Genomic DNA, 16,236 nt, shown 5'->3' on the forward strand with positions numbered 1-16,236 from the left:
AAGGCTGTGATTTGATGAAAGATACATACATGTTTCATGTATAACATATTTTAGACTGAAGTGTGGGTTTTTTACAAATAAAATATCAGAAAAATGACAATTGCCCCCTACCTTTCCAAATCGTCTCCTAGTCCCTGCTGCTCTACAACTCCAACAATGACTTTTGTTGTTCATTTTGTGAAGGTCCTTTGACTGACAGCGATCCAGTGCAACGCCACACTCTCCGAAAAGACGGGGTCTTGGACCGAAAGGGAGGAGTTTTGGACCGGAAAAGAAGTGCCAGCAGGCCACGAAAACTTGAAGTCCGGGGTGATTCAAGAAGTCGTTGTTCTAAGACAGATGAGGTGTTGTCTGCTGGCTACCACAGTGAAGGTATGCATTTAATATAATGCTGCCACCAAACCACAATACAAAAAAACCCAGATCATTGTGTTACTTTAATGGAACCCAGGTTAACAATCTGCAACTGTGGTCAGTGGATTGATGCTCTCTGACAGCTCATTAGAGGATAGTGTAGCATGTTGGACATTGTGAGCTGCATTAGTCATCACTGTTGCTTTTACTGGCTGTGTACAGCAATATTAGGTTATGTAAAAATAACATTTCCTCTTCCTCTTTGTACATTTCTTTTTTAAAATGTCCTCTCCTTTTCTCTAACAGGCGAGACTTTAAAAGAGCAGCAGGTTCCCCGTTCCCTACCTAAACCCAGCTCCAGTCGACTTAGAGACTTTAAGGAGACTATGAGCAACATTATCCATAACCGGCCTCTTTCTGCATCGTCCTCGGGCTCAGTTTGCCCACCTGACTCCACCGCTAAAGCCCGAGACTGGGAAGCCGACAGCACCAGCAGCGAGTCCAAGTCCAGCTCCTCTGGAGGGCGATACCGTCCGCCCTGGAAGCCTCGTCGTGAGGCTCTCAACATTGATAGCATCTTTAGCAGGGAGCGGCGCAAGCAGGCCGGGTACAGTCCGCTTGGAGCTCTGTTGCCTGAAGACACAGGGCCTCAGGGGGACTTGGCGGCATCAATGGAGCAGACCACCTTTCGAGACCTGCCAGGACTCCTGAGACGAGGATCAGAGCAGCCCCCACGGCTTATCCAGAGGATGGAGAGCGGCTACGAGAGCAGTGAGAGGAACAGTAACAGCCCCGTCAGCCTAGACATGCCTGTTAGCGAGGGCACCAGTAATGGCATGCACAGGTATGATGCAAAATCTTTATCAGAATTCATAAGGATCTTAGTTAGCACATTATTCATCTCTCTCTCTCTCTCTCTCTCTCTCTCTCTCTCTCTCTCTCTCTCTCTCTCTCTCTCTCTCTCTCTCTCTCTCTCTCTCTCTCTCTCTCTCTCTCTCTCTCTCTCTCTCTCTCCTCTCTCTCTCTCTCCCCCTCTCCCTCTTCCAGCTTACGAGAGGGAGGAAAGAAAAACCCTCCACCTGAAGTCAGCCCGTCATGGAAAACTGTACCTGTCGCCAAATCCAAGAGCAGCAGTGCCCTACTGCAGGATGTCAAAGCGTCAGTCAAGGGCAGCAGTCACATGAGTTTAGGTGTGTACAGTATCACTGATCATGTGTGTTTATAGTCGTCACACAGCCATCATGTGGGTGAATTCACCTGTTCTTTACCTTAGGGTATGAATCATTCTTTCCAAATGTTTAAACTAGGTGTCACATGCCTTTTTTGCTTTTTCATAAAAATTGACTTAATATACTAAGCAAGCAGTATTGAGCAGAATGTAGTGGAATCAGAGGCAAAGTACATCCTGTTCCTTTCTGTGAAATGTTATCTCTGTATATCTGTTATGTAAACTGAGGAACATGAGTCTGCCCTGGAGAAATATCAGCTGCTATATCTGTTTGTGCTTCTCCATGTGACCAGAATAGATATGTTTGATCACTGCCAATTTTTTGTTTTATATATATATATAAGTTTTTTTGCATATTAAAACTGTGCCTCTTAGGCTGATTTCACTCTGCAAATCTTAATGCTTAGATGCAATATTTTGACACTCATCCGAAATTATTTTCCCCTGCCCGTTAACATTTGCCTAGGACTGTGTTAACATTAATAGTAGGGATTAGCGTATGGACCCGAGTATTGAAGTGACTGCAATGATTAATCACACAATAATTGCCTTGATGTTTTTCAAATGATTGGCCTGTACCTTTGGTCTGATAGGGTATAATTAAGACAGCAACTAACTCTCTCAACTGTGTAACAATGAAGAAAGATTCAGAATTAAGAAAATCAGATACAAGGGGTTAGATATATAACCACTGTTATTTTAGTATTATTTATATACTATTATTTATTAATATTATTAATTATCTTTTTAATTTTATTTTAAGTTAAGTTTATGTGCTGTCAGTGTGTTAAGTTTAGTTTTTATGTGCTTTTGTCATTTTTATTACTTTATTTTCTATTTCGCTTTATTATTATTTTTACTTCAGATCAAAAACGAACTGAATAAGTTGTTGTTTATGTTTTATATTGTTTCAGCTTTATTTCAGTAACAGATCACTTTTTTCAGTTGTTATCATTTTCTGACTGCACAATAACAACACTGCATGTAAGTCAGATGGCATTGGAAAGTTAGATGCCCAAAAAAACTTTTTTTTTTAATATATTTGCTGTTTTCATGCATGCAACAAGGTCAAGCCTGTGTTCTGGATGTCAATAAAAAACAGAATTGGTTGACAGTGTAAATGCAGCAATGGATCATCACAGAATGTTTCCTTAATATTCTAATGATGATTGTGTTTGTGTGTAGCAGGTGAGGGCCGCAGTGAACTGGATGAGCTACAGGAGGAAGTAGCTCGCCGGGCCAAGGAGCAAGAATTACAGAGGCGAAAGGAAAAGGAGAAAGAGGCGGCCCTGGGCTTCAATCCCAGACCCAGCAAGTTCATGGATCTGGACGAGCTCCAGAACCAAGGTACGGCGTCAGCATGCCGCGAAAGTGCGAAGGGAGTGGCTCTGTCTCCGGATGCATTTCTTGGGTTTCTGCTGTGGTTTAACATTTGGAGCTTGGGACTGCTCGTGTACGTGTGTGTGTGTGTGTGTGTGATGTGGGTGTGCTGGTTTCCGTGCTGAAAAGCGCTATGCTATGATGTTTGTCACCTGCAGGGAAAGGGGAAGGCTTTGAAAGGTGTGTGTTGGAGGCAGAGTCTCTGTTAGACCAATCTCTGAGGTTGGAACAGGCAGGAGAGGTGGCCACCGCTCTGTCTGTGGTTAATGAAGCAATGTGTAAGTAATCCTGCCCATAGCCTGCTGCTGCTGTCACTACTACTACAAGCTTGTGTGTCCTTTACATCTCTGTTTGAGTGCGTTTGTCTCTGTTTCAATGTAGAGACTCTTTATGAATTCTGCGTATAGTAATGATGTGCACTATACGCTCTGCTGTTTTGATTATAGTCAATGCTGGTTATGTGTGACCATGTTGAGATATGCATCAGCCAATAACTATGTGCTGCTGACAAAACCTAATCAACAGCATTGTCAATAAAAAAGTGGGTTCAGTTGAAATAATTAAAAAGCCCTTTTAATAAATTTGACCATATTAATATATTTATTATATTTACACTGAAAAACCCTTATCGGTTGAATACTAGTCACTACACGATGCACAGCCTCAAGCATATATTTGATCATAACTGAAATTAAACAAGCAGAATCTGAGGGCTGGATTCAATGAAAATAGTGTGCCTGTTTGATATGATTATTACGGGAATCTGCAGGCAGACCAAAAATTTGGCCTTCAAAGTGTTTTTCATTGAGTTGATCAGTGAGTCTTCCAAAGCATGCCATTTTCTTCTTAAGAAAAAATACACCTTTTTCAAGAATTGCACTTAGGTCCTTTCCTCCAAACTTCTTAGAATTTATCTTAAGAAATGTCCTAACTTCTTTAATATTTTCATGAATCCAGCCCCAGAACCAGAGCTATCAGTTTTTATAAATGTTAATAAAAATTCTGTCTATGTCTTTCTATCTGTGATCAATGTGAAAGGCTTTACTTACCAGTAGAGGTCGACCGATAGTGGATTTTACCGATAACGATAGCTAGGTTGGGCCATACTTGCCGATAACCGATTAATGAACCGATAGTTTTTAAAATTGATACTGGATAAAAACAAACATAACACTCCAAGTAAAACAGTGCTGAACTTTATTATAAAAAAAAAAAAAAACTGTATTGAACCATGAAAACATGCTAAATTAAATAAATATATAAATGTGAATAAATATTTAAGTCAATAAAAGACATTCATTCAAACTGAAACAAAAAGTAATACTCTAAATAACAAATAAAACCAGTTACATTCAAAATTTTACTATTTAACTGTTCTTTTCAAGCCAACTTAATTAATAAAAAAGTAACAAAATTTGTATTAAAGTGAAGATGAAAAAAAATAAATAACCGAAATCGAATGCTTTTCTGATTCGTTTATGTTTCTGTCGGCTGTATGAACATATCAGTTTGCTTACGTCTCTAGCTTTAAATATGCAACTTCTCTGCATATTTAATGCATAAAAGTGACCAGCTGGATATGAACTAATGCAAATATAGAGGTAACAATTGTGACATTAAACATTCGGGTCGGACTTACGTTTATGTTTGTCAGTGTTTTAACCGCTTGAGGTAGGCTACTACTAATGTTAGCGTCCTCTCAGCCTCGAAGGCAAACAAACATAGCCTACTGTTGTGCTGTTCTCTACTAATGCAGCATTTAGTCAACAAATGTATCACTTTATAATGATATGACAATGTACTGTATACATACATTTGAGCTGTCGGTGCTTTAAACGCGCGTCTGATGTCAGCGCTCTCCACGCAGCATGTGCTCTCAGTGCAGCACGCAGAATCACGTGTCGAAATAAACAACACGAGGCACGAGTTTTTATTACACCTCTAGAGGCCGCTCTTGTACTGCATCATGCCAGCAGACCCTTCTCAGCTCATACACTGTGTAATGAATGACAGCGCGCGCTTCTCAGCCGCTCCAGCAATGGACGCAACCAGGAAAAACTATCGGTATATATTTTTGCCGATAACGATAGTTCCACCAGTCAACAATCGGTGCCGATTAATCGGCAAAACCGATGAATCGGTCGACCTCTACTTACCAGTATCATTTTTATCTGTCTGTCTTGTGTATGTCATACCCTGAGGTTTGTCACTTATGGGGTGTTCATATGTGCACACCACACACACGCGCACACACACACACACACACACACACTGCACACACTCTCTCTCGCACCTTCTATGGCCTGGCCCCTGTGTGTTACCTACACCTCACTCCTTTACCTGCTTCAGTTTCCAGATCCTCTGTAGGGTTGGGTAGAGTGCAGCTCATATGATGGTGAAAGTATTGTTGTTCTGTAATTATTTATAATTAATTATACTGAGATACGGTATTAGGCTCGGGTAATTTGCTTTTCTTTTAGTTCAATGGCTTAACTACAAATCATTTTGATTTAAGTCAACTTCATTATAATTTAATTATTTTGTGCTTGAGAGAATTTAACATTTGTGTAAGAATTTTATTAGGTTCCCCATCAACCCTATTTGTGTGACCCAGTCAGTAAAACATCAAGATCCTTTTTTATTTCAGTTCCCTGTAATGTGTTTGCATGCACCCCATGACTCCGCTCTTTATTTTCTGCATCTGTTTCATTTTTCTTTTGCCTATTTTTGTTTTGTTTTGTTTTGTTTGCGTTGTAGCTAAACTCAGGCATACCTTGCATGAGAGCAGCGCTAACGCTCAGGGCAGGATGCAAAAGTGCATGAGGAGAGCACGAGGTCTGCAGCAGCGCATGCAGCAGAAGCAACAGGATGAAGAAAAGGAACAGAAACAGCCCCTCAGGTACCTGCTGCTGGCTGCAGTTGTGTTGTGTGTGTGTGTGTGTGCTCCAGGAGCCCCGCACACAGGAAGAGGAAACATGCATTTTGCCTTAAAAAAAAATAATGATCATTATTGTTGTAAGTTACTTGGAGGATTGAAAGTCAGGTTAGTGTAAGAAACCATATTGCAACGCGCTGCCCAGGTAATGTCACTCTTTTAGAGAGGCTGAAATAAGTCTGTATACTGCATGACATCATCAAGAACTGATTCAAGATACTGACTCACAGTTCACAGGTTTATTATCAGAAACTCATTGTTATTTTTTTATGTTCTGCATTCAGTGAACAGTCTGTCCCGGTCCAAATACTTCTGACTAATGTTAAAGAAGAGGATGAGAAGGCCGTTTCAGAAGATGCATTAAGACCACCGTCACCTCTCCACATGAAACCTCAGTCTATAAATAAACCTATTTCTGAAGCCCCCGGCCCTGCTGTCTCCACCTACCTTACAGACACACTTTCTCAGCAGCAGGGCAGCGCAGGGGACAACTCCAGTCCTCTTGCTGTTACAGAGAATGAGAATGAGCCACACTCACACACGTGGGGCCCCAGAGACCCCGTCACCATCGAAAACTATCTTTTACAAACTGCTAAAAAACGCAGTTCTGCCACTGTGCCTGTTATTGCAGTGAATGGCTGCGAGGCTCTTCTCCAGTCCTCGATTCCGCTCAATACGCCCTCTGGTCCGACTAATTTCAGTGCCCGTCACACACCTTCCATCTCTGATCACTCCAGCTCTGGGGAAGGACTTCAAATCCCACCTCGACCTCAGTCTCTCCATGGCCTAACCCACGCACCCCACAGCCGCGCTTCTGATGCCTGTCAAAAATCACTCCCGGCACCCTCACGTAATTGGTCCTGTCGCAGTCTGGAACGTCCTGATCACAGTCCTACCGTGATGGACTCCTCCCTGTACCCTCCAGCAGACTTCCGTTCCCCCTCATCCCCATGCCCTCCAACCCTTTCATCACCAGCACTGGAGCAGCATCCAGCCGGCCCTATGCCCGTGGAGAGGTGGGCCGAGAATGTCAATCGATACTACAATTCCCAGAATTGTGCGCGGTCGGGACGTGGCTCACCCTGTGAGGAGCTGTCTGAGCTGGACTCACTTTATCAGGCCAGCTTGAAGGCTCCCAGCATGCCCCGAGCCCCATTGGGACCCAGCCCTCAGCTTGCCAGCAGATCAGGTAATTTCAAACAAGACCACACTTAGGTTCCATATAACACTCTTTTTCTTTTAAACATAAGTATATCTCTTTTACATTTTGTAAAATTTTAATATAACCTGTAATGTAATGGTCTGCCACCTGCAAAAGTAGTAACTATAATAATATTAATGATTTATTAACATTTAAAAATGTATTCACAATATTTTTTTTTTTACAATGATAGAAATGGAATAATTGACAGTATTAATAATACAAATATTAGTATTGTTGTTATCATTATTATTATTATTTATATGATAATAAATATTTTGTATATAATTCATGAAGTCCTTTCTAGAGACTCTTCAGGTTGTATAAATGTACTGTTTTTCTAGGCCCCGCTGCTTCTCGTAAGCACAACTCTGGATTCTCTGCCACACTTGGCCGTTCTAAAACCCCCACAGCAGAGATCGAGAGGAGTGCCTACAGGACGCCGGCATACAGCACTAAACCACTTCAGAAGGTGAGCTGGCACACCGGCATTTTCTCAGTAGTGTTTATAGTACTGAAGCGTGTGTAAGATGTGTGTCATGAGTAATTGTCATTACTTAATGTGGATAAGGATATTAAATGCTAATGCAGTGTGTCATGTGTGTGAGCAGCCTGTGTCTGCTGCTACCTATGATGCACCACTGGGTGAGGATGAATCATACAGTGCAGAGAACCTACGACGAATTGCTCGGAGTCTCAGTGGAACTGTCATTGGAGGACGGACTGACGTACCCCCATCCAGAAGCTTTGTGGGTGTCTCACAATTTAAAGTCACTTGGTCAAACACTGAAACCACATATTATGCACTCAAAATACATGCAAAATTTGCTTACAAGAACTTATTCTCAGGATATGTTAAATGCTACATCATGGTGTAGGAATTGCTGTCTTAAATTTTTGTGAACTCATTTTTGAAAGAGAAATACTGCCACCTGGTGTGACTAGTGAACGCAATAAAACTACAATACATAGAGCAGTGGTTTTCAAACTTTGACAGGTGACATACCACTTCAGCTGGCAAGTTCAGCAGTTATAATATTATTTATTTAGTCATTTAATTTAAGTTTTTTAAATCAGCCAATCATCTCACAGGCCTGTTGCAATCCTTCATGGACCACCAGTAGTCCGCGGACTCCAGTTTGAGAATCACTGACTTAGAGCTCAAGTTGCTGTTATTGTTTCAATTTTGATATTTTCTACAATTGATATGTCCATTGTCCTATTCTTTTAGTACCAATTGTTTATTTTTGTATTTTATTTCTGTTTTTTCCTGTTGTCATTTCTGTCCTTGTCTGGCTGGGTCTTATTTTCACGTTGTCTCCTCACTCATTCCTTTCATTCTTCTGTTTTATTTTTTTCACAAAGGACCCCCATGTCTCCAGGATGTCGAAGCATGTGAACGTACAACCCCCCACACGTCGCTCCACCCCCTCCCTGCATGTTTTACCCCCTCCTTCCCACAATCCTCCTGTGTTCCCTCACGAACCGCAGCCCCAATACCTTCACCCAAGCCACCGCCACCATCCCGCCCCTCCATCACACCTGCACCAGCAGACACTGAGACCTTCTCATGGACAAACAGGTAACCATCTCACCCCACCCGCTCGTTCAGCCTCCCTGCCACAGATGCAAGAGAGTGCCGTCTCTGTTGTTGTATGTGATCTTGGGTTCCATCAGATCTGTTGTGAAACTGGTCAAAGGACCTAAAACGCTCTTGAGGTTGAGGATAATGAAATTAGAGCTTGATGATTCATCTTACAAGTTGCATTATTGCTTTAAACAACAACTCAAATTATCTTCGATACTCTCTGCAGGAGATTGCCAAAAGGCCAACAAGTTTCTGGCTGTGCTTGACCGGGGTGAAGTGTTCTCCTGTGAAAACTACCACAACGTCGCACTGAACTACGGGACCCTTCCACGGGCCCTCCGTAGGACAATTTCATCCGGGCCCCCAGTGCACCAAGCGAGGTCGGGACCCTCAGTGGGCCCGGGGCCCCGGAACTACCCAGACGCAGCCTACGCCACCCTGTCCCACCCTCACCGCACTACAGCATCTAGTAGGACGATGGATGGTTTTTACAGACATCCGAAACAAAAATCTGCATCAACCACCCCATTCCCGCATCACTCCAGCCATCATCACCCGCACCTAGAGCCGCCAGCCCAACCCCTCCGCCTCGATGTGCCCCCTGAGAGGGACTGGAGGGCTGGTAGGGACACTCATGTCTTCCCCAGGACAGAACCACGTGGTGGAATGCCCCGTGGTCCTCCTGTCTATCTCTGCGGGCTATGCAAGCAAAGCCCTGCTGAGCCCACTAGAAGCTACTGCCAGACCTGCAGAGCCCAAATGAACCACTACAGGATGACCAGCTGAGTCATACTGGAGATGCATCCTTCAACGCACTCATTCTCTGTCTTGAAAGTAAGCATAAGACCCCATGCCCATTCTGTGAAGCTCTTCACACAGCAAAAAGCTGGACGTTCTTGTTAGCTGTTTTGGCTAAAGTGAAAGACAATGACTTTCATGGCTGCTTTGGCTCATACGTGAATGTGAGTGAGGAGTGGTCATTTTTTGAAACCATATTTTAAATGCAGCTGCTGCGTTTAAACGCTGGAAGAAGGACGTCACTCCCTGCACTGTTACCTACGGTAAATGTTTCCTCTGCTAATTCACTTCCAGAGTTAAGTTCACTTTAATTGGCCACAATCTCAGCATAAAGCTGTGCAGAACAGCACTTAACTGACGCCAACACACAAAACGACAAGACTGACAAACTTTGCCTGCTGATATACAGTGTCTGCTTCATATATGCACAACTACGCTTTAGTTTTTAATTAGCTTTTCAAGCTAACCTTAGTTCTGTGATTGTAATTTAACTATGTTAACTCAAGTTTAGTGCACTTCAGAAGTGTTAAGTTAGAAGCGTTCCTCTGTTGTAACTTCTCCCATTTTTATGGGAAAACAATGGTTATGTAACTACTTCGTTTAGAGGGCTGTAACGTCATTGTTTAAGTAATCAGAGGAACATCGGATTCCTCCTGTGTACCAACAGTCAACTTTCAAAAACCTCATTGGCATCTGTGACGATATTTTTGTGTACAGTATTGTTCTGCCCGATAGTAGCACCAACACCTGTGATCTTTTCTTTCTTTTCTTTTTTTTTTTACATTTTGTAGTAGCAGCAGTTGAACTTTGATTTATACAGTATATCTTACATTAACTGTTAAGTGCAAAACTATTTCATGGTTGTTTTAAGACGTGAGATATTGAAAACAAAAGGACAGAACTGTCTGCAGTGCCTTGGCTTGTGAAAGGCAGCGGAACTGGGTGCCAGTGTCCATTTTATAGATTTACAGCCTTATAATAATGCTTATTATAAAAGTGATAAATTCAAGAATTGCAGTTCTCAAAACAAGATCATTTCACTTGTTCCCCCACTAAAAAATAAATACTTTTTATATTCGTTTTATTTAATTTCTTGGACAATGTTGAGGTGAAACTTGTGGCCTGAGATGTTTAGTTGTAGTCTTACACATTGAAAGTGTTTCAGCTGTTAGCCAAGTTTGATGGTGCAATGTGCCATTTCATGAAAAATCAAAAGTATTACCTGCTCATCTTGAAACAGGGCCAAACATTTTTTTTTCCATAATTGTAGAGCATGTCAAATACCTCAACCAATCACATGCTCTCTTATTTTTATTTCGCTAGAACAGTTTTGCATGTAAATCAGGACGTAATGATGAATCGGAGTGCCTCTGCGTTGAATTCTCTCTTTTTTTTTTTGCTTGGCCAATATGCAGTGCAACACTGCCCTGGCATGATGATTACTAACAGAACGTGGATCTGTGACTGATTTACCCCTTTCTTCTTTAATTAATATCCAAACAGATATGGCAAAAAAGCAAGGCTGTATAAGTGTGTACAGATATTCAGTCTTTGACCTTAAGTACAGATGGATTCAGATTTTGATGTAAATGCTGTGCTAGAAATAAAACTTGTATTTTTGCAATAAAGTTATATTAAGCTCCAATCAGGAGCAGAACGCTGTACCTTTTTTCTGACTCCCTTTCATCCATCCATCCATCCATAAATGAAGTGTTTTTCTCTTGAAAATTATTTTGTTTGTTGAAATGAATAATACCATCTCCCCTATTATTTTCAAAAATTGATTTTTGAAAATATCCAGTAATCATGAACCCTTTTCTGATTTAAATTGTACCTAATCTCCAACATGAATAGAAACAGACGGAACAGAATGTCAAACAGAACAAACATTTCAATGATGGTATCAAAGTAACAAATATTTGCATGATAAAAATAAAACTGATGCTTGTGTTCATGCGCCACTGTCAATATGCTAATTTCGACTTGATAGGCCCTCCAGTGACCATCCTGCACTGCTGTGTGCTTGTGTTGCATTTTACTTGTCTGTGATATTTTCCCCTCTTTCCAGTCATAACAGGAAGGTTTGTTAACCTTGACCCATCATGAGTTCTTCTCAGGATTTCACTTGTACTTCAAACATTAACAAGCACCGTGAGATGACAATGAGCTTCTAGTTTTGTATAACAGTAATAAGGTTGTTTCAGTTCCTTAGCAACCAGAAAGAACGAGTGACTATGCTAATGTAATGAATGTCTTTGTGTATAAAGTTCAATTGAGCGTAAATGTGCTAAATAAATTGTAAGTTGAAGTAATTGGACTGCTAAATGAGAAAAAGCAAGCAAGATAATTGAAGATTATTATGTAGAGGTAAGCAAGTACAAGTAGGCCAGATAAATGACCCACACTTTTGGACTCATGTGTTGCTCTAGAATAGTGCAGGAAGTGTTAACCAATGTAACACAGCAATGACAAAATAGTCTGCAAGTCAATTGCGAAGTAAACTGCAACAGGTCAGTGGAGCAACTGCCAATTCAGTTTGGTGTGAATTGACTTGTGCTGTCTGGGAGGAAAAAAAAGCAAAAAGTCTTTGAGTTTCTTCCTTGCAGATTCACAAAGAACTTGAGTCAAAGCAACATCTGCAGATAAAGGCCAGAAACATCAGCTCTTTATTGGGAAAGCATTTACTACTTACAGCAGAGGACTGGACGCAGGATGTTTCATATAACGCAACATGAGGTACCGTTTTACCTTGTAAAATCCATGTGTTTTTTTAACCAGGCTCCTGCAGAGCTGTTTTTTGCTTTCCTTGCAACTGATTATGATGCATGCAAGTAGCAGTTTGAAAGCTTAACCTTCTCCTCTACCTGTGGTGGTAACACGATTTGTGCTCTATGTATTCTCTCCAAGTTGCTATGGTAAGAAAGCACCTGCTAAGAACATAAATGTTCTCAAAGAAATATTCAGGCTACATATATTCTATATTCTGTACAAAGCCTCAAGCTGATTTTCTTAAGATGCCCTTAATCAAAATAATGCCATGCACAGTTTCAAACTAGACTAGCACCAGCTGTGCTTCCTAACTATAGGCTTATTTACAATAATGTTCTGGATGCCTGTATCCTGCAGATATGAAGATGTATTGATGTAGTGCCATCGATCCACCAAACCAGCCAGCGGTGGTTCAATATAGCTTAGAAATGTTGCCTTGTCCATTCAACTGAAAATGTAAGTGGGGGGCATATCTCACGCTGGTGGATCACCTGATATTGTTCTGTTGTTTTTCTGATCAAGCAGTGAGAAATAGCGCTCTTGAAAAATAGAGAAGCAAACCATGGACAGTTGCTGTAATCTCTCATTTGGTAATCTCTCATTCATCACTGGAACGGCTGTCCAGCTAAACTCCGAAGGCGTGCGAAAGCAAAAGATGCATCTTTTACCATAATCCGCAAAAGGACCATGCAAATGGTTTGATCATCGGCAGGGGAGTTATGCGTTCACTGAAATCTGATGGGATTGAGGGGTTGTGTTGGTTTTAAATCACTGTACTTTCCTCTGCGGTGTAATAGATTTTTGTTCTGAAAGCACACCATTTGGAATTACTTATAAAGATTTAATGAGCATTAATCTAATCAGCATGGGAAGTCTGCCAATAACATGCAAAGTGTAGGCTTGAATCTGCCGCAGTGACCATGAGTCACATTTCATCTAAGTATTTAAAAAAAAACTTGAAATTACAGGAAACAAGAGTTTTTAGTGAAAAGGGTTTAATTTACTTAATAGGTGCACAGATCTTATTTTGTCTATATTATATTCCAGAACTCCAAATCTGCTCCAAAGATGCTTGGATATTTTACCATCTTTGTGGACTAATAGATATGTCTTTAACTTGTTCCTGTCTTTCATTCAAAACATTTGGTTCCTGAGCTCCTTTCTGTTGTGCTTGTTATACGTATATTAAGAAGATACAGTAATATAGCTTAATGCCTTGTGTGAGTTATTCAGTGGTTATTTTGAGGGCATGCATGGATGATTTTGTTCTATTTGATCAAACTCATGTTACTGAATTGGCAGTGCTAAACTTATCCATTCTTTCACCTTTTTTACAATAGATGACCTACAAGTAGTAGAGTGAAGATGACTATCTTTGGTCAGACCCTTTGTGCTCCAGAGTCTGATCAATATTTCTCTCACACAGAAATGATTAGGCTACTAATGCTGACTGACCTTGTGTCTCTTCCTTTCATCTTTTCAGTTTTCCCTGTTTCCATTTTCATGTTTCCATTCAAACTAGAGCTATTTTTTGCAATGTGAAGTATAGCTTTATTACAGCTACCTACTCTCCAATCATATGTGATTGTTGACCATATTTAGGGCCTTCAGCCCCCTGTTTTTCGTTTTGAGCCACCTACAAATCTGATTAACATCCGAATCTTTCCAGGAAAACAGACCAAAAATATTGACGACTCAACACTACACAGATTTTTGTCCAAGCAAATGCTCTATTAAAGTCCCTCCACCTGACAAGAATCCCATGACAAGAAACCAGGAACAAAACTACAAAAGAAGAGATATGAACATGAAACAAAACCCGTGACTCATGTGTATTCATGTAAATGTATTATACTGTGTATAATTATTTTGTTTATATAAATACACACATATGCATTATTTAAGATTTTTTTATTTATATATAATATAAATTATGTATAAATATATGTATACAGTATATACATCCAAATATTTCTTAAATATATACATGCATGTGTGTGTATTTATATATAAAAAATAATTAATCAGAGTACACACACCTATAATATGTAAACATAAACTTTTATTTTGGATGCGATTAATCGATGCTCAGCACGAATATAAACACTTTTAAATAGTGTGAAACTAAATGTCAATTTTGGAATCAGCAAATAGTTGCCCACAGCTGTGGGTAAGTTCACCCAAAATGTCTGCCAGCATTTACTCACTCATGTAATTCCAAAACTGTATGACTTTCTTTCCTCTTTGTAACATAGAAGATATTTTAAGAAATGTCACTGTTAATTTGTCCATACAATAAAAGTAAATAGGTACCAAAACTCTTTGGTTACCAACCTTCAAAATTAGTTGTGTTCTGCAGAATAAAGTCAGTTGTACAGATTTGGAGCATGTGAGGGTGAGTAACTGATGACAGAATGTTCATATTTGGGTTTATTGTCCATCAAAAATCTTTTGATTTGATTGATTTTGTGCTCTAGGTAAAACATGTTTTTGTAACACTTATAGAGTCCATTGAGAAGAACCCATTATATCTTTCAAGGTTTCCTTGAAAGTCTGTATAGAACTGCAGTATATGTGCAGGGTCCGTGGAGGTTGGTTGCATAAACTTCTTAGACTAGTCTTTCCAGTTAGTCATCTATTTTTTATCTTCAAGACGGGCATATTTTTTTGTAACTTGGTCTTATTTGAATCGGAATAAAAGACTGATTAGCCCTGACTAATTGCTTATTGATCAGACTAGTTCTTAAGACAAAGTCTTAACTTAGCGGCTGTGTTTATTCAACTGGTCCCTGGAATCGTTCAGAATCTTTGTGCGAAAAGTAGGTCTATATATGATATATTCACATAATAAGAAGTCATAATAACTCAGTATTTCACAGGAAAGTGTATCCATTTAAGTTAATGCATCATAACTCAACATTACAATGCACATATAATAATCTCTCAGGTATACTGATTCTGACATTATAGTGAGTTGTGATAAGTATCCTGTGCTGTGATAAAGTAGTGTTGTCCTAATCCTTGCTGTGTGAATTCTGGTTCCATAAGCCTGCCCGTGAGTCATCAGATAAGTGGGATTATTGTGAATATGTGATGAGACTGTGAATGTGCTTCAGCCTCACTGCTGGGAGTGCTTGTTTGGTCTGGTGGTTTATTACGGTTATGACTTTACTTCTAATATACCACCAATGGAATGTTATTACTTTTTTTATTTGTGAAGTGAATGTTTTATTTCCGTTTTTGAAGGGACTTTATGTTAAGATATTTGCAACTACAATTAAAGACCTCAGTGAAGTTGATCATGGCGGCTTGGGCAATTATAGCATCTTGTGAGAGCATCATGTGTTTGTTTCAGAGAGAGAATATTTATTTTGCCCTTCATTCCCTCAATTACACAATGATTTTGGCTGATTTCTAAAGAGAAATACAAAAACACAGTCCGTTCTTTAGTGAAAAGCAGAAACTAAGGGCGATGTCCTGAGAAATGTGGCCCAGTACGGATTATTCAGGGACTAGAATCTTTCAGAAATTATTAAAATGAGCTAAAAACTAAAAGGTTTTTAAAATAACCTTAAAATGAAAATTTTCCTCTTACTAATGTACTCATTACTATGGAGAGGATACTGAGGGGGAAATATCATTTTGGAAAATAGTTATTGTATTCAGGAAAGCGTTTGTGGTGTTTGGTACAGGCCAGTGTTATTTATTTAGTCTGTAAAACTGGTGGTCTGGTTTTGCACTAGACTTGTGAAGAGAAGCAGTTCAGTGATGCAGGTGCCCACATTAATCCTCCATTAGCACAGCATCTGACCTCTTTCTTATTGCCTTCTATTCACAGTTCAGGCTGAGATTAGGGTTATTTTAATATATGAATAATACCCTTGATTTTAAGTCTAACTTTTGGAGTTTGTATCTTTTTAAAAAGAGATATAGCTTAAGCCTATATTCTTTTTCAGTTTTCTAACTGAATGAAATAAGTGATT

General features: G+C 39.9%; 1 protein-coding gene across 5 annotated transcripts in view; it reads left to right on the plus strand.

Moving 5' to 3' along the window:
* The window catches only part of usp54a (ubiquitin specific peptidase 54a), a 47,925-nt gene extending 36,778 nt beyond the window's left edge, over positions 1-11,147 (plus strand). For 2 of the 5 annotated variants that reach the window (XM_079634174.1, XM_079634176.1), the window contains exons 12-22: positions 184-372; positions 661-1,198; positions 1,402-1,544; positions 2,768-2,929; positions 3,121-3,240; positions 5,720-5,861; positions 6,182-7,086; positions 7,443-7,570; positions 7,710-7,847; positions 8,464-8,680; positions 8,913-11,147. In XM_079634174.1, coding sequence (XP_079490300.1) covers positions 184-372; positions 661-1,198; positions 1,402-1,544; positions 2,768-2,929; positions 3,121-3,240; positions 5,720-5,861; positions 6,182-7,086; positions 7,443-7,570; positions 7,710-7,847; positions 8,464-8,680; positions 8,913-9,472 — 3,242 coding nt within the window. In that variant the 3' untranslated portion in view covers positions 9,473-11,147. The remainder of the gene's footprint in view (positions 1-183; positions 373-660; positions 1,199-1,401; positions 1,545-2,767; positions 2,930-3,120; positions 3,241-5,719; positions 5,862-6,181; positions 7,087-7,442; positions 7,571-7,709; positions 7,848-8,463; positions 8,681-8,912) is intronic. The other 3 variants (XM_079634175.1, XM_079634178.1, XM_079634177.1) reach the window with 3 other exon arrangements.
* Positions 11,148-16,236: the final 5,089 nt, after the last annotated feature.

This window comes from Phoxinus phoxinus, assembly GCF_949152265.1.
Source record: "Phoxinus phoxinus genome assembly, chromosome: 14".
NCBI classification, from domain to species: Eukaryota; Metazoa; Chordata; class Actinopteri; order Cypriniformes; family Leuciscidae; genus Phoxinus; species Phoxinus phoxinus.